The sequence below is a fragment of the Ranitomeya variabilis genome, chromosome 2 (genome assembly GCF_051348905.1).
Source record: "Ranitomeya variabilis isolate aRanVar5 chromosome 2, aRanVar5.hap1, whole genome shotgun sequence".
NCBI lineage: Eukaryota > Metazoa > Chordata > Amphibia > Anura > Dendrobatidae > Ranitomeya > Ranitomeya variabilis.
The window spans coordinates 211165996-211190555 of NC_135233.1; the positions used below are offsets into that span (position 1 = coordinate 211165996).

Consider the following 24560-nt stretch of genomic DNA (forward strand, 5'->3'; position numbering starts at 1 on the left):
TTTTCTCAACCAAGTGTTTCCAACTACTGTGAAACACTGGTTGGGTCAAAGTGGTCACTATACCCCCTAAAAGATTCCTTGGGGGTGTAGTTTCCAAAATAGGGTCACTTTTTGGGGTTTCCACTGTGGGGGTACCTCAGGCAGCCTTCAAATGTGACATGGCCCCCTAGATTTCTTCCAGTGAATCCGCCACCCAAAAACCACATAGCGCTCCTTCCGTGTTGAGCTGTGCTGTGTGCCCATACTTTAGTTTACGAGTACATGTGGGGTGTTTCTATAAACTGCAGAATTAGGGTAACCAAGTTTGGGTTTGCCGTTAACCCTTGCTAGGTTGCAGGTAAAATTGGATTACAATGTAATATCTGGAAAAAAAATGAAATTTTGAAATTTCGCCTTCATTCTGCTAAAATTCCTGTGGAACACCTAAAGGGTTAACAGTTTTTAAAAATGAGTTTTGAACAGCTTGAGGGGTGTAGTTTGCAAAATGGGGTAATTTATGGGTGGTTTCTGTTATGTAAGCCCCTTAAAGTGACTTCAGAAGTGACTTGGTCCTTTGAAAAGTGGGTTTTGCTGTAAATGTGAAAAATTGCGCATAAAACTATAAGCCCTATTACGTCGTAAAACAATAAGGTTTCATTTTCAAAATGATGCCAATATGAAGTAAACATGTGGGGAGTGTAAATTAATAACTATTATGGGGGGTATCAGTATTTTTGTAAAAAGCAGAGAATTTCAAAGTTAAAAAATTGCCGATTTTTCCAAAATTTCCGAATATTTAGCATTTTTTTATATAGAAAGGTAAAATATATTGACTCCCATTTAGCACTGACGTGAAGTACAATATGTCACGAGAAAACAATCTCAGAATGGCTTGGATAGGTGAAAGCGTTCCAAAGTTATTAGCCCATGAAGTGGCACAGGTCAGATTGGCTTAGGCACTTGGGTACAAATAGGCCTAGGGCTGAAGGGGTTAATAAGCTACGTATATGTAAGGGCTATCATATCAAAAAATAAACTACAGACATGCATCTACCTAAAAATACCAAAGAAAATTAGTCACTCCGGGTGGTACCGATATCTGGCCCGGCTCATGGACTACTTGGCACTTGAAGGACAGAAGACTGTGGTGTAAAGAAGAGACCAGTAAATCACACATGCAAGGTTTCCTCAGGGACAGAGTGGCGATTATGGGAGGTGAGAGGAATGGCGATGAAGTGTGGAGACAGAGTTCTCTTCCGAGCAGCGTCCTCCGCATAACCTGGAAGACGTATAAAGTGATATAAGATGACTGAAAAACAGCATCTTGCCCATACACCGAGTGTTCTCTGATAGAGCCGCTGTCAGACATCTCTGGTGGTGGCCTATCTCTCAGACTATGAAAGTATCAGCAGTCTGATGGTAGACGTGGCCGATCCTTACCTCACCCGACAATCATCTGTCAGGAGCCCTTTACATATTAGGTAAGTTCCCAATGTGAGCATTTGGTGGATGGGATTATAGAAATCTCAGCTCTCTGGGATTTTTTTTTTTTTCCCCAAAATTGCATTGTGGTGAGATCTGGAACTCTGCGACACATCAGTTTCTCTTGCTGTAAATTTCTGTTTTACTTGCAGATTTTACTCATAGGCTTGAATGGAATGCTTTTGCGCTTTTCCACAGCCGAAACGTAATAAAAGTGCTTGGAACAAAATCCTTATGTAGGACCTTAGCCCGAGGGCGCAGTCAGACTCTGACCCTCTCCTGACCAGAGGGTATGTCTATACAGCTGTCACGCTCGGGTGAGGAGAGCCGCCGGCCAGTCTGAGCACTACGATGCGATCGTTGTCCGTGTTACACGGCCGTCTGACTGCGCCTCAGGATAATTCACCTCAGGGTGCTGTCTGATTTTTATTTTTCCACTTTTCACTGGTTGGGCCCAGTCCTTTTGTCTGCCCTTTTTCACACTGAGGTCAACATTGACACATGGTAAGGTTTTAATATTAGACAGTGTAGGACTGTCCCGATCAGAGTTACCTTGACGAGGTGGGATGGCTTTTGTGCTATTTTTTGATCAAAAAACAGTATTACTAAAAACTCTGTTATTTAAATGCACTTTTGCTTTTTTACTTAGTTATATCAGGGTTTCTTGCTTACTTTTTTTCTCTTGTAGGTTTTAATGTTTTGTGTACCAACTCAAGTTAAGCTCAATTTTTGTGTTTTTTTTTTTACTTTGTCCCATAAAGTAGAATGGATGTATTCACACATCGTTATGGATCTGTAGTGAGATTCTGTGACTCAACGCAGATTATTCTGATCCCATCAGTGGATCAGACTTGGTCATTTAGGTCTATGGGGATCCGTCAGACACGGATGCAGATCGGAGGCTTCACATTTGCTTCCATTTTGCATCATGTATTTGTTGCTTAGGGATAAACGAGTAAAAATGTGATTTTCCAATGTTGTTTTATTGGCTTGGAAGCCAATAGGGACAACTAGGACGGCACTGAGGAGACATTGGGCTGTTTCTCTTGGCTTTTATCACTCACAATGGATGTGTGAATGGAGCCTTAGGGCCCATGCAGACGAGCGTTTACGTTGTCCGTGTGCCGTCTGATTATTGATCGGATCGCACACGGACAGCGCACTGATCAATGTAATATGGCTCTTCAGATGAACAAATTTTTTCCAGTGTGACTGTCCATGAGAACAATAATGGCAGCATACACTACTGTCTATCGAGTCTGGGATGACATTCACACATTGAATTTTTTTTTTCTGAGTGCGAGAAAAAGAACCTGACCCCACACGGAATATCCAAGTGTCATCCGATTATTACAGATAGTTTCTTAGGTTTAGAATGTGATCATGTGCATGTTTTATAAAAAAAAAAAAAAATGGACACAAGGATTAAAATCCGATGTAAAGGACAAAAAAATTGTCCCAGTTTTCTGGATGAAACTCAGGTGATTTCTTGTACACTCGTCTGCAGGCGCCTTACACTGTCAGCCGAACCTGGTGATACCGGTGAGTTTGGCCAACATTAGTCTGGTGTGTAGGGGGGACTTTAACTACTATCTAAAGATATGGACAATTTTAGTCTGACTCATCATAAGGGGTGTCACGACTTACAGGGCCTATGGCAGCATGAACACCAAATACGGCCCTAGCTTTAGGCAAACCCTTCCAACAAAAAATAATAACAACAAGAGATGAGTAATTTGATTTGCACCACTCTGGCCCGGCGTCCACCATCGTGGTTGCTAGTCTTCATTTATGCAGCTGGAATCCTTGGCCTGGCATTCTGGGCTCCTGTAGGTCCCATGGGATGTCATGACCTCCATCACTCCGCATTATTTTGATGTCATAAGTTCAGGAGATGCCAGAGGCTCGCTGGTGCAGAGGTGAATACTGGCTGCCGCGGAACACCGGACAGGACGCCAGACCTGAACACTTTATATCAAATTGCTCCTTGACCCCTTTAAGAAATGATGAGTTCATTTTAACGTGATCATTGGGTTTGTTGAATAAGATTGTGTTTGTGCAAGATTGTTTTTCACGTTATGACCGTCTTTGTGATTATCGTAAGCAGAACTCAGTCCGTGAGTTTGAGCTTACGCTGGGAAAACCCTTCAGGATATCCTCATTGAGGCAATCCACGAGAATGCTGAGAAACCAGTTTAGCAAAGTGCTATACCTGTCATAGTAGGTGATGCTACATGCAAGATGCTACAACCCTTGACAACTGATGCGTCTTAGATTTCTGACAAAGTGCCAGATCTTCTAGGAACTCACGTTGACTTGTAGCACACCGTGGCTTTCATTTGCACTTCATACGAATCATACCCCGATTTTAGGATTTCTAAAAGCTAAAGACGTTGTTTTGTCTTTTCTTTTTTCCTTTAGTCACATCAAACTGTATGTGTGAACTGGAATGTGGCCATGGACGGAACTCACTGCCTAGAAGATCAGAACAGTCCCCTCTGCAAAGTCCAAGGACAAGACTATCAGCACGATGGCCAAGTGAGTTCAATCACTGACTAATTCGCCTTTTTTTTTTTTTACAGCACATAGAAAAAAATATATAACACTCTTCTGTAATATGGCAAAGAAGGGATCTGACAGATGTCAGGTTATCAGACGATTTTGATTATTAAATAGTCATATAAATCCCACTTAAAAAAATGATCAAAATAGGCAATCGGAAGAATGAATTGCTCTTAAGTGACTAGTGGAGTTGTATTCTGGAAATAAGTTCAGTTACCAAGGGTCAGTTTGTCTTTTTCTGTACAAATAATAAGAACTAAAACTTCATTAATCAAGTATAGTCTGTCTATAGTGTTGCTCCAGTTTGGGGTACCCCCACTAATCTACGTCTTGGGGTATGTTCACACGTCGTGTTTTTAGAGCAGGTCAACTCTGAAAGACGCTTGAAAGAATCTCCGTGTTTATTTCTATTAGTGATGAGCGAACTTTCTGGGACAAGCTGAGCTGAGCATTCTCTGGTCCTGAACGAGTGTCTTCGGCGTGCTCGAAAAATATGTTCAAGTCCCTGCAGCTGCATGTTTCACGGCTTTTCCAGCCACAACATATGCAGGTATTGCCTAACAGCCGCCCATACTTTGAGGTATTGCCTAACAGCTATGAGTCATGGAGCTGCGGGGACTCGAACATATTATTCGAGCACACCGAAGACTCTCGTTCAAGACCAGAGAATGCTCAGATAACACCTTATCTCTCATCACTAATGTCTTTTTAAAGGCATCTAGTTTCCAAAAAACACCAAGCAGCTAAAAGAAGCAACCTGACCGCTCTACAGGCAGAAGATGTTCGATACTTCACAGTAGAAGTCAATGATTTCATTTCATTATTTCATTTAATTATCAACGATTTTATTTAAAAAAAAAAAAAACTATAATTTTTTATTCATTGCTTAATGGATGTAAAAAAAACATTGAAAACGTTGAAAAAAAATACACCTAAAAAACTGTGAAAGAAAACGGCTAGACAAACAAAACACGTTAGCGAAACATTTACAAAAGTGCTCCAAAGTCGCTTTTCTTTTTTTTTGCCTTGTGGTTTTCGCTGCTGTTTTTTCCGCCAAATAATTCAACATGGCGCACGTTTCACAAATTTTTCACAAAATAAAAAAAAATGCACCTTTTCATTGTCTTTGACCATTTTGGAACTTTAAAAAGTTGTAAAACGGCGCTAATATTGCGTCAAAGTAACTTTTCATCTTTCTTTTTTTTCCCTACAAGTGCCTAATAAATGTTGACCAAAGCTTGATATCCATTAGATAGACTCTTAGTCCGCATGAAATCGGACATTGGTATTTATGGCTACACATGCTTCAGCACCAGGGAAGCTGAAATTATGCCAAACTTTCAAGTGGATTTTTTCCCCTTTTATTATGTAACCTATTTTTCTTTCCCAAAATCTCAATAGAAACTTAGCACTTCTCTAAAACAACGGTAGGCTTTTGACTTCTCACCTAGAAGTAAGAAACCTGTAGGTCAAGAATCACACATCTTATTTTTGGCAGAATGTCAGGTTGCGTTCACACTAGTTCTTCTGTATTTGCAGACTAAGGCTGCCGTCACACTAGCAGTATTTGGTCAGTACTTTACATCAGCATTTGTAAGCCAAAACCAGGAGTGGGTGATAAATGCAGAAGTGGTGCATATGTTTCTATTATACTTTTCCTCTAATTGTTCCACTTCTGGTTTTGGCTTACAAATACTGATGTAAGATACTGACCAAATACTGCTAGTGTGATGGCAGCCTAAGTCGTATGATTTTCCACATGCAGCACTGCTGCTTATTCTACCAGTAGGATTTTACAAAATTCTCCTGCACACGCCGTGTAAGTAGAATGGCGCTACGTATTTCGAATCCGCGGTCTATCACCTTTATGCTGCAGATGCTACTTTGAATTTTTCCAATCAAAACTCTGAAATAAGCGGCTAAATCAACCCATTTTCGTAGCAATATTCTCAATGGTAAATATCACTGTAATTATCTTGGCAAAAACAGTTTGACTAAGAAAGGTCCATAGTGGGAAATGTTGCATGTGCACAGACCCAAATAATGGATTGATGAATGTGTGTTAAAAAGAAAAGAGCCCAATACTGACCCATTGGCTTATTGATTGTGAGCTTGATTTGCTCATGTAACAAAGTTAGATCCTACTTTTCACCTCCATTGTTTATGTGCACTAAAAGTTGCCAAAAAATAATTATTATGCAGCTAAATGAAAAACTTACATTTTCCCATCTCCATTTTTTATTTTCTTCTGTTAAAATGAGAGTAATAACCAAAAACAAAATAACAAATGCACAAAATACATTTCTGACGTTTCCAAAATATATTAGTGACCAATATATTAATATGGCCCACCTATCTTTTCAATAAAACTCATAAGCTCCATCTATGGTGTCTGTCCGTTTCTTAATTTGTTGACGATCGTCTTTTTTTGTGCAACACCAACCACAGCCCCAGACACTGGTCAGAGAGGTGACTGTTTTCCTTCACTGTAAATCTCCCATTTTACAAGGGCCTACAAGTTGGAAGAAAGATTCTTCTAAAAACTGGCAGAAGGTTTGGGATTTGATTTTAAGTCCATTTTCATCCCAAAAGGTCAAACTATCTCCTCTTCAATAATTCCATCCCATAGCAGGACTCCACCGCCGCTTTGCTGGCGTCTAAGTTAAAGTGTAGGTCTGTACCCATAACTGATCCAGCTTCGAGCCCATCCATCTGGTCAATCAAGAATCACTTTAATTTCAGCAGTCTATAAAACCTTTGAAAAATTGAAAAACCCGTCTTCAGATATTTCTTGGCACCTGTGTCTTGCTCAGTCATGGTCACATTTACGGGTTCCTCGCCTCGACTATGTTTCTGAGCACTGAGCATCTTGCACTTCTGCATCTTGCTCAATGGTGGTCGGGCTCAGCCTCCTCACCTCAGCCATGTCTCTTGGCACTGAACACCTTGTCCTTCGTTGTCCTGGTCAGTAGTGGTTGGGTTTCCACCTCCTTGCCTCGACCATGTGTCTGAGCACTGAACTTCTTGTACTTCTGTGTCTTGCTCAATGGTGGTCAGGCTCAGCCTCTTCACTTTGACTGTGTCTCTGAGCACTGAACACCTTGTCCTTCTGTGTCTTGCTCAGTGGTGGTCGGGTTCGGCCTCCTTGCCTCAGCCATGTCTCTGAGCACTGAACACCTTGTACTTCTGGGCCTCCGGGGAGGTTGCAGTCCCGGAATATGACAGCAGTGCAGGATAATGGGCTCCTTGTCCCATCATGTTTGATCCTTCTTAAATCTTAGCCCGCACCCCCCTCATTACATAAATACAAATCGCCTGATCTGCTTCATTCAATCAGAAATCAAGTTTATACAACTCGGTGCTGGAAAATCTGCATAATAATGATGCTATGATCAAAATGCTCACTGCCTAATAATTGTGCACATAGTGTAGCAGTTCTCTGAATGCTGAGCTGCGTATAACCCCGCCCACACCACTGATTGGCAGATTCCTGTGTACACTGTGCATCGACAGAAAGCTGCCAATCATTGGTGGGGGGCGTGGTTGGACTACATTGCAACAGGTTTACTAGTCCTCTAGTGATAATCTCCTGCTGATAAAACACCAATTTTTTTTTTCTTTTTATCAAAGCCAATCAAGTGACACATTGCTGGAATCAGGGTCCCTACATCATGCTGCTCTGAGATTAGGTAGCACAAACCTGGTGACAGATTCCCTTTATTATATAAACTCTTGACAAGGTTACAAGTATACGCCAGCAGATTTGTGATTGATGATGACATTATATTGTATCACATTGCACTTGTCAGTGGATCTGATGATTTTTTAGAACATTTTCTGCATATTTATTTATTTCCACCTTGAGTATCAGATTTTATAGTTTTCTTTATTTTTTTAATATATATATATATATATATATATATATATATATATATATATATATATATATATATATAAACCAATATGAAGAAACCTTCACTAAAAGACCAAGAAATAATTGAAAAAATGTACTAAATTTTATTAAAGACAAAACATACATAAATATAAAATAATGATAATGGCCACCATTATACCCCTGGACGAAGCATTTCCTGTGCGAAACGCGCGTCGGGTGTGGTGGGTCTCCGGGTCTATTCTTGTGGTAACTATACCTTATATGGTTTGCATACTTATGCCTGTAATGTATACACTCTATTGGTTCCTGTGTCTCATATTTTAGCTCAGGTCTTGGCACTATTTAGCCTCGCATTTTGTACTGTTGCACTAATATAGCTTATAAGTATATAACATAATTGCACTATTGCACTTTATTACCTTTATTTATATGTTCCTTTTGTGGCTCTGTTAATTTATGACACATTATGTGTTTAGCATCCTGACTGTGCAATAATATTAAGCTTTTTGTATACACTATTACTGTACTTAGACCCGTGTTGTCCCACCATTCTTTCTGCACTGGTGGCCATTATCATTATTTTATATTTATGTATGTTTTGTCTTTAATAAAATTTAGTACATTTTTTCAATTATTTCTTGGTCTTTTAGTGAAGGTTTCTTCATATTGGTTTAAATATTCGGCATCCTTCATGACCCCATAAGGGATATTATTCGGTGTGTTCTTTTTTATATATATATATATATATATATATATATATATATATATATATATATATATATATATATGTATATATATATATATATATATATATAATTTCCAAATCTTCCAAGAACACAAGAACATTTTTCTGTATTTTTCTGCTGTTTTAAATTCTTCGGTTGGGGGAGGGAAATTATATGCGCAGAATATATTGTTTTAATCAAGTAGAAGGATACTTGTCATATCCTGTCTATGGCTCCGCGGCCCCTTTTCCCACTTTAGGCTGTATGAAAGCTCCATTACTTTAATTAGGTCTGATGGGTTGTGATAGGGAATGCTAATCTAGGTCATTGCATATGTAAATGTGCAGCTGTACTCTTGGAGCATGCCAAAGCATATCAGCCGAGGTGTCCAGTCATCACCAGGCATCAAGCCCAGCATAGCGAGGATAACTGCTCGGAGCAGGCCGTCCTCAGGTCAGTGGGCTCTCTGCTATAATCAGCGGTCCGTATCCTTCCAATTATTGCGTGACTAGTATTAATGCACTGGCACTATTCAGCTACTCGTAGCCTGATTATACCTGCACCCAATCACCTTTCCTAAATGTATCGGGTAAATTAAAAAGCATAAATATTATTTCCTTTCCATTAGTTTTGGAGATCTACAATAAATAAATGTGATATAAGAGTGAATATGCACACTCACCCGTAGGGAAAAAAAAATTCAGCAGACTTCATTCCAATCAAGTAAAATTACAGCACGGACAACAGCCGTTTCGCACCGAACAGGTGCTTCTTCAAGGTTTCGAGACCAGGAAGAAGCGCCTGTTCGGTGCGAAACGGCTATTGTCCGTTCTGTGTAGTATTCCACATGCTGTCATTTTACTTGAATGGAATAAAGTCTGCTGAAGTTTTTCACCTGGGGGAGTGCCTCCTATTTATTATTCTCCTTTATATTGGAAATAGATTTTTTTTTACATATCCTTTCTGAGCACCACAATAGCGCATGGGGAATAACATTTTTGGCTGGTGCCCGGTATTAACCCTTTTTACTTGGAGTTTCATTATTAGGCCAAGGTTATATGACAACTTTCATCAAGCTGCTAGAGCTTACCGAGAAAACTATTTTCATAGTGCCTTCCAACAAAGAACATGTATCCAGGGAGGAAAAAAAAATACATAAACCCCATACATCTTTTTTGGAGGGGGTTAAATCACTTGTTCATTTTTTTTTTGTATTGTGATATTCGGTGCTGTTTTTTGCAACAAAGTCTTCAAAATGGTGCATGCGGTTCATGAATTTTGCTCAAAGTAAAAAAGTTTCTTAAAATGGAACCTGTCAACCGGTAGCAGACCCCAAAGTTACATTATCATAGTAAAGTACCGGTAATGATGATTACTTCCATACCTCTATATTACAAGTCCACGTTGGCTTCTAATCAATCTGTAAATTCTTATGCAAATGAAGTTCACGGGTTTGGTCTCCACTTACAACTCTTCGGACTATTTCTTCTCCCAGTACCGGCCTCCTGCCAGTGATTGACAGTTCGCTCTCTCTGTGACCTGCTACCTCCTGCAGACATCTTGTGCAGTCGCCATCATTCGCATGCGCAAGTAACCATGCGGAGACGCTATCGTTCCTGAGAGAGGCACAATGATGGATAAATGTTCTGGCTCTCGCAATGTCATCAGGACGTTATTGCGTATGTGGCGCTCCCCAGAGTGACGGAGCCTGCACGAGATGTCAACTGAAGGGAGCAGGTCACAGAGAAGAGTGAACTTTCAATCACTGGCAAGATGTCGGAACCGGGAAGGGAAAAGTCTAAAGAAGCCGGAGAGCTGAAAGCGCAGCTTGTGAGCTAGTTACATAAGAATCCGCCAATGGATGACGAGACAACGGAGACGCGGATTTCTAATCTAAAGGTATGGAAGTAATCATCATTACCGGTACTTTGCTGTGATCTATTACTTTGGGGTCCAAAAACCTGCAGGTAGGTTCCCGTTAAACTTTAACACTTCGCTCACAAAAAGTTTGACCCAAAAATTGCGCCAAAATAGCAGGCAAACAGAAAATCAATTTGGGGTGGGAGGATTACTACGGCAAATTTTGCGACTTTGTGAAAAAGTTGCAAATGATAATGGGCGCGAGTTCTTTTTGTGAAACATACTCGTACACGTACGTGAAAAACAAACGTCTGAATGAGGCCCAAGGCTCAGACCCCAATTCGTCATTGCTGTCTCTCCACTTCTGGAGTAATTTGCTTTTTTTTTAGTGGCTTTAGTATTTACACTTGTTTACGTTGTTTTTCGCTTTTATTTTATTTTTTATTTTTTTATTCCCTGACTGCTTTTTTTATCCAGATGTTTCGAACATATTCATGAAATAGGACTTTAACCAAATGTTGCATTTCTTTTACCACTTCTCACTCCAGTCCCTGAGTAAGGTTTCCAGAGTAGTTTTCACTTTGACACATTTTTGCAACATTTTAAAGGATTTGCGCCTTTTGGTGCTGAAAAGTCTTAAAAAACAAACAAAAATAAAGCATATTTTTTAAAATTTTGAAGAATTTTGCGTAAGAAAAAAAAATACAGCAAAGACCCCCCAAAAATAGTGACTTCAATAAATCCGCCCCTTGTTTAAGAAGGTTTAGGTTTAAGAAGAAAAAAAAAAACAGCGCCACATCTGTTCATTTGTGGTATTGCAGGCACAGCATGGCAAAAAAAAACAAAAAACTTTCATATAAGTTCTTAATGTCAGACAACATCTTTAAAAGTGTTAAAAATGTTGGCAGCACGATTTTGGCCACTTTGTTGTTTGTGTTTATCTCGCTGATACAATAGTAATCCTGATTCAAAGATGATTCTTATCCAGAGTGAAAAGCCGAGAAACGGCTGCACTGCAATCCGCTATTTTTCCCTACACTACTTGTTAGTTATGAGTGCAGCACTCCTACGACGTGTCAGATTCCTCCGGTAAAATACATGATGTCGTAGACATCTCCCGAGTGATCAGACGTCACAGGAACAGCGCGGCACAGCAGGACTTCTCTCTTCCTAATGTGCCAGATACCAAGGTGTAGTAATGGTATCTAGCTGGGCTGCGTTAACCACTTCACTGCTGCGCTCATCTTCTGCCCGTTGCATTTCTGTTCTCTGACAGAGGGATCTAGTCGCCAAACCTACGCTCCAAAAAAATTCACATTTCCTCCACATTGTAACAGTTGGGTGCAGAAAATCTGCAACGTTTTATTAGTTCAACTAATGATGATCTCCTGCTGATAAAACATAGATCACATTGAAACTACAGCACACATCCTTATAAGTGACGCATCACTGGAATCGGGGTCTCAGTCCGTAACTCGTGCTGGACTAACAAGAGGGGGGATAGCTTGCTATTATTTTATGTTGTCCCAAATAGGCAAACGTTTCCGCAGTGGATACTATAGCTCCATCTGGAAAAGAAATAAGAAAGAACACCGCTGCGCACCATAGTGCAGAACTGCAATAAGAGGGATGTGTTACACACACACACTGTGGTGGTATGCATTGCTCACCTATTACACACGTGCTACTACCAGGGTCGCCAACTTGACTTTTTATTTTTTTCATCAAAAAATAACGGACTGACTTTATTTTTTACGGGCACATTGGAAAGCCATAATAAATCATTAGTAGGTAAAATGATAAAATAAAGTAAAAATAAGTTTTATAAGTTTCTTCAGCTTCAAAATAACCATGGACGATTTAATTTTTTTTTTACAGAAAAAGTAAAAAATGCGCTATTTTTACGGACTATCCTAACCAGTGCCGTCCTTACTCCTAATAAAAAACTATGCGTTTAAAACGCGCTCTGCGTTCCTTGTCTCGGTGTTAAACAAATAACAAAAAATAATAAAAATATTAAATGAAAAATATAATCAAAGCTTTAATCGGCTACTCTTATTTTGCAGCGGCTGCAGTGTAATCCTCTGATGGAGGAGACGGCATCTTGTTGCCACATTCATCCGCTCCTTACAATTTACAGACACCATTTTTTTTTTGCTTACCTTTCCTAACGCCTTATGTATATGATAAAAATGGGACAAGACTGAGTGTTAATTCCTGCAGCGGGGATCAGAGTGCACAGTCTGGTTATTAGTGGTGTGGGGTGGTAGTGCCAAGTGGGCGAGTATCAAGTAGTGTGAAGTCTTCCTCGGCAGTGAGTGAGCCGTATCCCCTCTGCGTCTGCCCTGGTTGGTCACTTGCAACAGGCTCGCGAAGAGGAGGAAAGCCTGGAGATATGTGACTACATTCATTAGCGGACTGTGACAGATCTGTGTGACATTGTGACATTTTATTCTTGGCTGGAGCTGCTAATTATCCATATTTATAATTGCGTGTGCCACTTTCAAAGATTGCTCTAGACTTTAATAGCCATTTAACCCTTTCACTTTCCTTAGGGGCTTTAGAATGCAATGCACGCTCCGACCGTAAAATGTACCTTGGAAAATCATTAGATTCCATCTTCAGATGGAAAGGTTTAACTCCTTGTTCCAACGTCCATTCAGCACATTTGTGTGCAAACTGAAAAAATAATTCTTTATTTCTTTTTTTTTTTTTTTTTAAATCAATTCTTCAAAAATGCATGTGGAAATGTTTTACGATTCTCTACTGGTGTCATCATCATCATCCTCAGCACGGAGGCAACGTTTGATAAAATATAAGGGACCTAGGCAACGCTTATCAATTCCATATCCCGTACTTCCCAGTAACAACCGTCTGTCTATAGGGTGGACGATATTGACTGCTGTAAAGCTATCAATATCCTGCTGATGTGCAAACAGTAAAGCCCAGGGGTGACGTGAGATGGCTTGCATGGCCGTACATATTTGATGGCTGTTGGCAAAAGGATACTTCGGCCGATCATTCGACCAAGACTCTCCCATACTTAACAGCGCTCATTTGTGGCTCAGTAGCTTAGGCTTCTGCCTATAATGTTGAGATTGTGGGTTCAAGTGCCGGGGAGACTGTGAGAAAAAAAATGATGTTTTTATAATTGGTCATTATTATTTTTATTTTATAGGAACAAAAAAAATATTTTCTGTCACCTCAGTATACAGGGACCATAGAAATACATTGTTATATATCTAATGTATCTCTATGGATATGTATATTCTATTTCTGTGTTCATTGCCTGCAATAGAGGTCAAGATTACCAAATTCTCCTATGTGGTAGAGCAACAGCCTACGAACATGGAGACATGAGTTCAAAATGAAGCTGTATGCAGTGTTGCAGGCTATATGTGGGGGTACATATGGGGTTGCAGGTGATATATGGGGTAAATAGGGGGTTACAGACTACATGTGGGGTTGCAGACTACATGTAGGGTTAGATATAGGGAGGGTACATAGGGGGTTGCAGACTACATGTAGGGTTAGGAGGGGTGCAGGCTACATGTAGGGGTGCATATGGGATGGAAGGAATGCAGGCTATATATAGGGGTACATAGGGAGTTGCAGACTACATGTTAGGTTACATATGGGGTGAATGGTTGCAGACTACATGTAAGGGTACATATGGGGTGGATATGAGGTTGCAGGCTACATGTAGGGATACATATATGGTTTTAGGCTACATGTAGGGGTACATATGGCATGGAGGGAATGCAGGCTATATATGGGATTGCAGGCTATATATGGGGGTACATAGGGCGTTGCAGACATGTAGGGTTACATATGGGGTGAATGGTTGCAGACTACATGTAGGGGTACATATGGGGTGAATGGTTGCAGACTACATGTAGGGGTACATATGGGGTGAATGGTTGCAGACTACATGTAGGGGTACATATGGGGTGAATGGTTGCAGACTACATGTAGGGGTACATATGGGGTGAATGGTTGCAGACTACATGTAGGGGTACATATGGGGTGAATGGTTGCAGACTACATGTAGGGGTACATATGGGGTGAATGGTTGCAGACTACATGTAGGGGTACATATGGGGTGAATGGTTGCAGACTACATGTAGGGGTACATATGGGGTGAATGGTTGCAGACTACATGTAGGGGCACATATGGGGTGAATGGTTGCAGACTACATGTAGGGTTACATACGGGGTGGATATGGGGTTGCAGGCTACTTGTGGGGGTGGAGGGGTGCTGGCTACATACGAGTTGGAGGGGTTGCAGGCTACTTGTGGGGGTACAGGCTACATGTGGGGCTACTTATGGGGTTGCAGGCTGTATGTAGGTGTATATTAGGCGAAATTCCCCAGGTGGGATTTGTTTTATGTTACTTTGCATTATGGTGAGATTTTGAAATCTGCAACATTTCTGTTTCTCTTGCAGTAAATATGTTACATTTTATCTGATTTTACTCATAGACTTTAATGTAATGAGAAAAATGCTTTACATGCAAAAAAAAAAGGCGCATGTGACAAAATACTGATTGCCTTAGCCTGAGGGCGCAGTCAGACGGCTGTACGACAGACGACGATCGCATCGCAGTGCTCGGACTGGCCGGCGGCTCTCCTAACCCGAGTGTATATCTATACAGCTGTCACGCTCAGGTCAGGAGAGCCGCCAGCCAGTCCGAGCACTGCGATGCGATCGTCGTCCGTGTGCCGTCTGATTAGTGATTGGATCGCACACACAGTGCATTGATCAATGTTATACAGTACAGCTGTTCAGATGAATGATTTTTTTTTTTTTCTTTTGGTCTGACAATCCATGAGAACAAAAATGTCACCATGCACTACTGTCTACCGAGTCTGGGATGAGACTCTAATGCAAGTCTTTGGGTGCGAGAAAAAAAAATCTGATCCCACAGGGTATATCCAAGCGGCATCCAATTATTACAGATAGATTTCTACACACGGACACATGGATGGCGCATGGAATAAAATCTGATGAAAGTGAGAAAAAAATTGTCCCGAGTTTTCTGGATGAGACTCGGGTGACTTCTCATACACTCGTCTGCAGGCGCCTTACACTGTCAGCCGGACCCGGTGATGCCGGCGAGTTTGGGAGACATTAGTCTGGAGTGTATGGGGGACTTTACTATCTAAAGATATGGGCACTTTTAGTCTGACTTATCAGTAGGGGGCGATACGATGTACAGTGTCTTTGGCAGCATGAACACTAAATACGGCTCTGCCAGCAGGGCTGTGAAGTCGGTAAGCCAAACCTCCGACTCCTCAATTCCCATGACACTGACTCCAACTCCACCAAAATGGGTTCCGACTCCACGACTCCGACTTCACGACTCCGACTCCACCAAATTGGTCTCCGACTCCACGACTCTGACCACAGTTCTGCCTGCCCGTGCCCCATACACATTAGACTGTATCAGTATCAACAGTTGAGTCTAATGTGTATGGGGCCTTAAGAGCAGAAGACTAGTTGTGCTACTAGGATATTGAGATATTGCTGTTCATGCAATTCCCTGACAAGTTATTAAAAATGTCCTTTCTCCACTGCATCGTGTGTGAAAGGAGCCTTACAGATATCCTTAAACGATCATCTGTACTGCATCATTGACATGGAAAAAATAATTTTTAGATATGTTTGCTGTTACCTTTTGTTAATATTTATTAACAAAACCTTTATTTTCAAGCCCCCTGTTATTTAGTTTCCAGTCTGATAGAAGCAACACATACTTCTCTTTTGGGAGTGTCCCTTCCAGTAATATAGGTTGGATTTGAGCCATGCGTTTACCTAGAAGGCTTATATACCAGCACAGCTTCTATCCTTCACTTACTTTCTCTTCTTGTGCTTTCCTCCTCTTTTCTAGACTGTTTTTTTTTTCTGCAATCCCTGAGACTGTACATGCTTTCTCCCATTTCCACATTGTCTGGAGCTCTGATGGAAATGTTATATGTTGTGTAGATCACTCAGTTTAATAAACTACTAACAGACACTCTGTCACAGCAAAAACATTTTGCTAAAGAATATTTATAATGTATTACATGGTGTCTATTGAAATAAATGGGCTGTACATACAGTAGGTATGGAAAGTATTCAGACCCCTTTAAATTTTTCACTCTTTGTTTCATTGCAGCCATTTGGTAAATTCAAAAACGTTAATTTTATTCTCATTAATGTACACTCTGCACTACATCTTGACTGAAAAAAACAAAACAGAAATGTAGAAATTTTTGCAAATTTATTAAAAAAGAAAAACTGAACTGTTTTCATTGAAAAAAATCTTCTACCATTTTGCTGCTGATGTTTGTAAGACAAAAATGTTACAAATCAGTCAGCGTTCATACTCGGTTCTGATAGCTATTTCTGCTCTTGTTCCCTTCTGTCAGTGTTAGGCCTTATTCACACGTGTTGTACCTGTTTTTTTTCACGGATACAACATGTACCCATTATCATTTACAATGCTGTTCAATTGTCCATGTTTTTACACGACCATGGGTTCGACCAGGTAGACATGTCCATTTTTTTTCCGGTAGCATGGATGACGAGGGCCAATACAAGTCTATGGGTCTGTGAAAAACAGGTACAGAACATGGATGGCATCAGTGTGCTTTTACGTATTTAACATTGAAAAGAATAGGAGAAGCTTTGTAATATATCCATCCGTGAAAAACACTGGTGGTAAAAATGGACATACGGATGACACACTGATGCAAAACACTGATTGACAATGGTATCATTTTTTCACAGACTTTAGGAAAAGTAGTAGGAGGGGAGATTTTTTTATACAGATCTTCACAGTGTAGAGAGGGGGAAAGCATGTGTAGTCTCAGGGAGGGTAGACAATAGAAAAGGAGAAGCGGAAATAAATAATAAAGCTGATAAATGAGCTAATGAAGACGGCAGCATCCTGGATAACTACAGGCTGTGCTTCCAGCCTGTGTTACAGGGAGGGACAACCCACAAGAGATAAATCAGGCTGCAAACTGCATATCAGGCTGTCAGAAAATAAACAAACACCGCAGACCGAAATTTTAGTAACTAAAGATAACCATTATCGTGTATTAAAAAAAGGGGGGGGGGGAATTGCGATTGATAACATCATGGACAGTGAAAGCTAACAGAAACCCTGAGCAGATGTCTACAACTATTTACTTGCAAATAAACCAAAGTTCCCACTGTTGTTACATCCGTGATCTAAGGTTACAGAAGTAATTCGTAACATATGATCTGATTGTCTTATTTCAGCGTTTCCAGGAAGTGTAGCTCAGGAGAATCCTTCTGTGATTTCTTATAATGGCAGCTAGGGTTGTAATTTCCAGATTATGCTAATTATAGGGATAATGAAAAATATTTAGTATACAGGAACTAATCTTCTAACAAGAGAAGAAAATCTAAGAATATATTGCTGTACATGGAAACATTGGAATTATGTGAACAGACTATAAACAGACCTCGTTAAAACCGATGCAGCGATATTCCGTTCTGTCCGTTTTTTCTGCTTTTTGCTAATGTACGTGTAGTATAGATGTAGTGGAGAAAATAATTAATTGATCCCTTGCTAATTTTGTCAGTTTACCCACTGACAAAGACATGAACAGTCTATAATTTTGAGGGTAGGTTAATTTTAACATTGAGAGATAGAATATCAAAAAAAAAATCCAGAAAATCGCATTGTATAAATTATATAAATATATTTGCATTTTGCAGTGAGAAATGAGTATTTGATCCCCTACCAACCATTAAGAGCTCTGGCTCCTACAGACCAGTTAGACGCTCCTAATCAACTCGTTACCTGCATTAAAGACAGCTGTCTTACATAGTCACCTTTATAAAAGACTCCTGTCCACATACTCAATCAGTCAGACTCTAACCTCTACAACATGGGCAAGACCAAAGAGCTTTATACGGATGTCAGGGACAAGATCATAGACCTGCACAAAGCTGGAATGGGCTACAAAACCATAAGTGAGATGCTGGGTGAGAAGGAGACAACTGTTGGTGCAATAGTAAGAAAATATAAGAAATACAAAATGACTGTCAATCGACATCTATCTGGGGCACCATGCAAAATCTCACCTCGTGGAGAATCCTTGATCATGAGGAAGGTGAGAGATCAGCCTAAAACTACACAGGAGGAACTTGTTAATGATCTCAAGGCAGCTGAGGCCACAGTCACCAAGAAAACCATTGGTAATACATTACGCCATAAACATTTAAAATCCTGCAGTGCCCACAAGATCCCACTTGTCAAGAAGGCACATGTGCAGGCCCGCCTGAAGTTTGCCAATGAACATCTGGATGATTCTGTGAGTGATTGGGAGAAGAGGCTGTGGTCAGATGAGACACAAATTTAGGTCATTGGCGTTAACTCAATTTGCAGTGTTTGGAGGAAGAAAAATGCTGCCTATGACCCAAGAACACTGTTCCCACTGTCAAGCATGGAGGTGGAAACATTATGTTTTGGAAGTGTTTCTCTGCTAAGGGCACAGAACTACTTCACTGCATCAGTGGGAGAATGGATGGAGCCATGTAAAATCCTGATTGACAACCTCCTTCCCTCCACCAGGACATTAAAAATGGGTCATGGCTGGGTCTTCCAGCAAGACAATGACCCAAAACATACACCAAGGCAACAAATAAGTGGCTCAAAAAGAAGCACATTAAGGTCATGGAGTGGCCTAGCCAGTCTCTAAACTGTAATCCCATAGAAAAGTTATGGAGGGAGTTGAAGCTCCGAGTTGTCAAGCGACAGCCTCAAAATCTTAATAATTTAGAGATGATCTGCAAAGAGGAGTGGAGCAAAATTCCTCCTGACGTGTGCACAAACCTCATCATGAACTACAAAAAAAAGTCTGACTGCTGTGCTTGCCAACAAGGGTTTTGCCACCAAGTATTAAGTCTTGTTTGCCAGAGGGATCAAATATTTATTTCTCACTGCAAAATACAAATACATTTATATAATTTATACAATGTGATATTCTGGATTTTATTTTTGCTATTCTATCTCTCAATGTTAAAATTAACCTACCCTTAAAATTATAGACTGTTCATGTCTTTGTCAGTGGGAAAACTTACAAAATCAGTAAGGGATCAAATACTTATTTCCCCCACTGTAGGTACTAGAAAGGTCAGAAAGGATAGCAGATGCAGGATCAGGTTGCGAACAAAGACACATAGGCGTGCATAGAAGCTGTATACCAAAAAATGTTAGATTTTTTTTTTAATAAAATAATTTTTTATTAAACATTTTCTAAACAAATTTTCACCCCCCAGTCCTGCCCACCCCACAAAAAAACCCAACCCACCCCACCTCAACCCATCCTATCGCATCCCATCCTACCACAGGAGAGGCCTTTACCTTACCAGTGCCCAAAACCTTCTAATTTGTAAAATTCTGGGTAGTTACAATGGTTCCATATAGGTGAATAATGGGAGTATCCCACCATATCCATCATCTATATATATATATAAGAGGCATCGTGATTACTCGCTAATCCCACCCCCTGCAAGTAGCTCCGCCCCACCTCATCACCACACACAATCCCGCCCCCACCACATTACCAAACAATCCCGCCCCCCCACCACATTACCACACACAATCCCGCCCCCCCACCACATTACCACACACAATCCCGCCCCCCACCACATTACCACACATAATCCCGCCCCCCACCACATCACCACACACAATCCCGCCCCCCACCACATTACCACACACAATCCCGCCCCCCACCACATTACCACACATGTTCCCACCCCCACCACATTACCACAGATAACACCGCCCACCCACCACATCACGACACATAATCCCGACCCCCACAACATTATCATAGATAATCCCGTTCCCCCACCACATCACCACAGATAATCCCGCCACTGACCACATCACCACACACAATCCCACCCCCCCACCACATCACCACACATAATCCCACCCCCCACCACATTACCACACATAATCCCACCACCCACCATATTACCACATGTAATCCCGCCTACCCACCACATCACCACACATAATCCCGCCACCCACAACATTACCACACATAATCCAGCCCCCCACCACATCACCACACATAATCCTGCCCCCACCACATTACCACACATATTCCCACCCCCACCACATTACCACAGATAACACCGCCCACCCACCACATCACGACACATAATCCCGACCCCCACGACATTACCATAGATAATCCCGTTCCCCCACCACATCACTACAGATAATCCCGCCACCGACCACATCACCACACACAATCCCGCCCCCCCACCACATCACCACACATAATCCTGCCCCCCACCACATTACCACACATAATCCCGCCCCCACACCACATTACCACAAATAATCCCGCCCCCACCACATTACCACACATAATCCCACCGCCCACCATATTACCACATGTAATCCCGCCTACCCACCACATCACCACACATAATCCCGCCACCCACATTACCACACATAATCCCGCCCCCCACCACATCACCACACACAATCCCGCCCCCGCGACATTACCACAGATAATCCCGCCCCCCACCACATCACCACACATAATCCCACCCCCACCACATCACCACACATAATCCCACCCCCCACCACATCACCACACATAATCCCCCCCACCACATCACCACACACAATCCCGCCCCCTACCACATTACTACAGATAATCCCGCCCTCCACCACATTATCACACGTAATCCCGCCTCCACCACATAACCACACATAATCCTGCCCCTCCACCACATCACCACACATAATCTCGCCCCTCACCACATTACCACACATAATCCCGCCCCCATGACATTACCACAGATAATCTCGCCCCCACCACATTACCACACATAATCCCGCCCCCCACTTTACCACTCGAGGCTCCGTCCCCACACATTACCACACGAGGCTCCGTCCCCACACATTACCACACGAGGCTCTGTCCCCACACATTACCACACGAGGCTCCGTCCCCACACATGACCACACGAGGCTCCATCCACACACATTACCACATGAGGCTACGCCCCCCACATTACCACACGAGGCTCCATCCCCGCACATTACCACATGAGGCTCCGTCCCCACACATTACCACACGATGCTCCATTCCCCCACATTACCAAACGAGGCTGCGTCCCCACACATTACCACATGAAGCTCCTCCCCTCACATTACCACACGAGGCTCCGTCCCCACACATTACCACACGAGGCTCCGTCCCCACACATTACCAGACGAGGCTCCGTCCCCACACATTACCACATGAGGCTCCTCCCCCCACATTACCACACGCAGCACTTCCTTTCTATGTAATTCAACCACTTCAGCCAAGGTAAACATACATTTAATTGCATAATCACCAGCAGCGTTAATTTGATAGCAATGAGCATGCCGAGCGTTAGCTGGTTGGAAACAGCTAGTCTCTTTATATTTAGACTAGATGGTGGCCCGATTCTAACGTATCGGGTATTCTAGAACAGAGGTCCCCAACCGCCGGTCCGCGGACCAGGACCGGGCCGTTGGGGTTTTTCAGCCGGTCCGCGGCACCGCTGACAGCTAGCTTCATTTCTCTAATCAGCGGTGCCGGTGACCGCTGACAGAGGAAGAGGCTGCGGCACCGAAGACCAGCTGTCCGGGGGAAGGAGCGGGACGCCGTGAGCAGGTAAGTATTACATATTCACCTGTCCTCGTTCCACACGCCGGGCGTCGCGCCATCTTCCCGGCGTCTCTCCGCACTGACTGTGCAGGTCAGAGGGCGCGATGACGCATATAGTGTGCGCGCCGCCCTCTGCCTGATCAGTCAGTGCGGAGAGACGCCGGGACGGGACGCTGAGGAGCTGCAAGCAAGACAGGTGAGTATGTGTTGTTTTTTTTTTTATTGCAGCAGCAATGGCACAGATTTATGTGGAGTATCTATGGGGCAACGGTGCAGAGCACTATATATAAGGCACAGCTTTATGTGGAGTATCTATGGGGCAACGGTGCAGAGCACTATATATAAGGCACAGCTTTATGTGGAGCATCTATGGGGCAACGGTGCAGAGCACTATATATAAGGCACAGCTTTATGTGGAGCATCTATGGGGCAACGGTGCAGAGCACTATATATAAGGCACAGCTTTATGTGGAGCATCTATGGGGCAACGGTGCAGAGCACTATATATAAGGCACAGTGTCATGATCTCAATGGCAAGAGAACATAGCATAAGCATATATAAAGACTAGCTCTTGGAAGATGGGAACTAAGCTGACCATGAACTAAACTTAACGCACAACTAGCAGTGGCCGGGTAGCATGCCTACGTTGATTCTAGATGCCCAGCACCAGCCGGAGGACTAAATAAAGCTAGCAGAGGAAAATATTAGTCCTAGCTCACCTCTAGAGAAATACCCCCGAAAGGAGACAGAGGCCCCCCACATGTATTGGCGGTGAGTTAAGATGAAATAACAAACGTAGTATGAAAATAGGTTTAGCAAATTTGAGGTCCACTTACTACATAGCAGAAGACAGAAAGGACACTTTCATGGTCAGCTGAAAACCCTATCAAAACACCATCCAGAAATTACTTTAAAACTCTGGCATTAACTCATAACACCAGAGTGGCAATTCCTGTTCACAAGAGCTTTCCAGACACAGTAACAAAACTACAGCTGTGAACTGGAACAAAAATGCAAAAACAAACATGGACAAGAGTCCAACTTATCTAGTAGTTGTCTAGGAGCAGGAACAAGCACAGAGAGGCTTCTGATAACATTGTTGACCGGCAAGCAACTAACAGAGCAGCAAGGTTATATAGCGACTCCCACATCTTGATGGGAACAGGTGAACAGAGAAGATGAAGACACCAGTTCAATTCCACCAGTAGCCACCGGGGGAGCCCAGAATCCAAATTCACAACAGTACCCCCCCCTCAAGGAGGGGGCACCGAACCCTCACCAGAACCACCAGGGCGATCAGGATGGGCCCTATGAAAGGCACGAACCAGATCAGAGGCATGAACATCAGATGCATTCACCCAAGAATTATCCTCCTGGCCGTATCCCTTCCACTTGACCAGATACTGGAGTCTCCGTCTGGAAACACGAGAGTCTAAGATTTTCTCCACAACGTACTCCAACTCACCCTCAACCAACACCGGAGCAGGAGGCTCAACGGAAGGCACAACCGGTACCTCATACCTGCGCAATAATGACCGATGAAAAACGTTATGAATAGAAAAGGATGCAGGGAGGTCCAAACGGAAGGAAACAGGGTTAAGAATCTCCAATATCTTATACGGGCTGATGAACCGAGGCTTAAACTTAGGAGAAGAGACCCTCATAGGGACAAAACGAGAAGACAACCACACCAAATCCCCAACACAAAGCCGAGGACCAACACGACGGTGGCGGTTGGCAAAAAGCTGAGTCTTCTCCTGGGACAACCTCAAATTGTCCACCACCTGCCCCCAGATCTGATGCAATCTCTCCACCACAGCATCCACTCCAGGACAATCCGAAGATTCCACCTGACCAGAGGAAAATCGAGGATGAAACCCCGAATTACAGAAAAACGGGGACACCAAAGTGGCAGAGCTGGCCCGATTATTGAGAGCGAACTCCGCCAATGGCAAAAAAGCAACCCAATCATCCTGGTCAGCAGACACAAAACACCTCAGATATGTCTCCAGGGTCTGATTAATCCGCTCGGTCTGGCCATTAGTCTGAGGATGGAAAGCGGACGAAAAAGATAAATCTATGCCCATCCTAGCACAGAATGCCCGCCAAAATCTAGACACGAATTGGGTCCCTCTGTCAGAAACGATATTCTCAGGAATACCATGCAAACGAACAACATTTTGAAAAAACAGAGGAACCAACTCGGAAGAAGAAGGCAACTTGGGCAGAGGAACCAAATGGACCATCTTAGAAAAGCGGTCACACACCACCCAGATGACAGACATCTTCTGAGAAACAGGCAGATCTGAAATAAAATCCATCGAGATGTGCGTCCAAGGCCTCTTAGGAATAGGCAAGGGCAACAATAATC

The 24560-nt window shown here is 42.4% G+C and overlaps 1 protein-coding gene across 5 annotated transcripts in view; it reads left to right on the forward strand.

Moving 5' to 3' along the window:
* The window catches only part of NEK6 (NIMA related kinase 6), a 222848-nt gene that overhangs the window by 127017 nt on the left and 71271 nt on the right, over positions 1 to 24560 (forward strand). For all 5 annotated transcript variants that reach the window (XM_077283551.1, XM_077283555.1, XM_077283553.1 and 2 more), the window contains one exon: positions 3883 to 3999. In XM_077283551.1, coding sequence (XP_077139666.1) covers positions 3919 to 3999 — 81 coding nt within the window. In that variant the 5' untranslated portion in view covers positions 3883 to 3918. The remainder of the gene's footprint in view (positions 1 to 3882; positions 4000 to 24560) is intronic.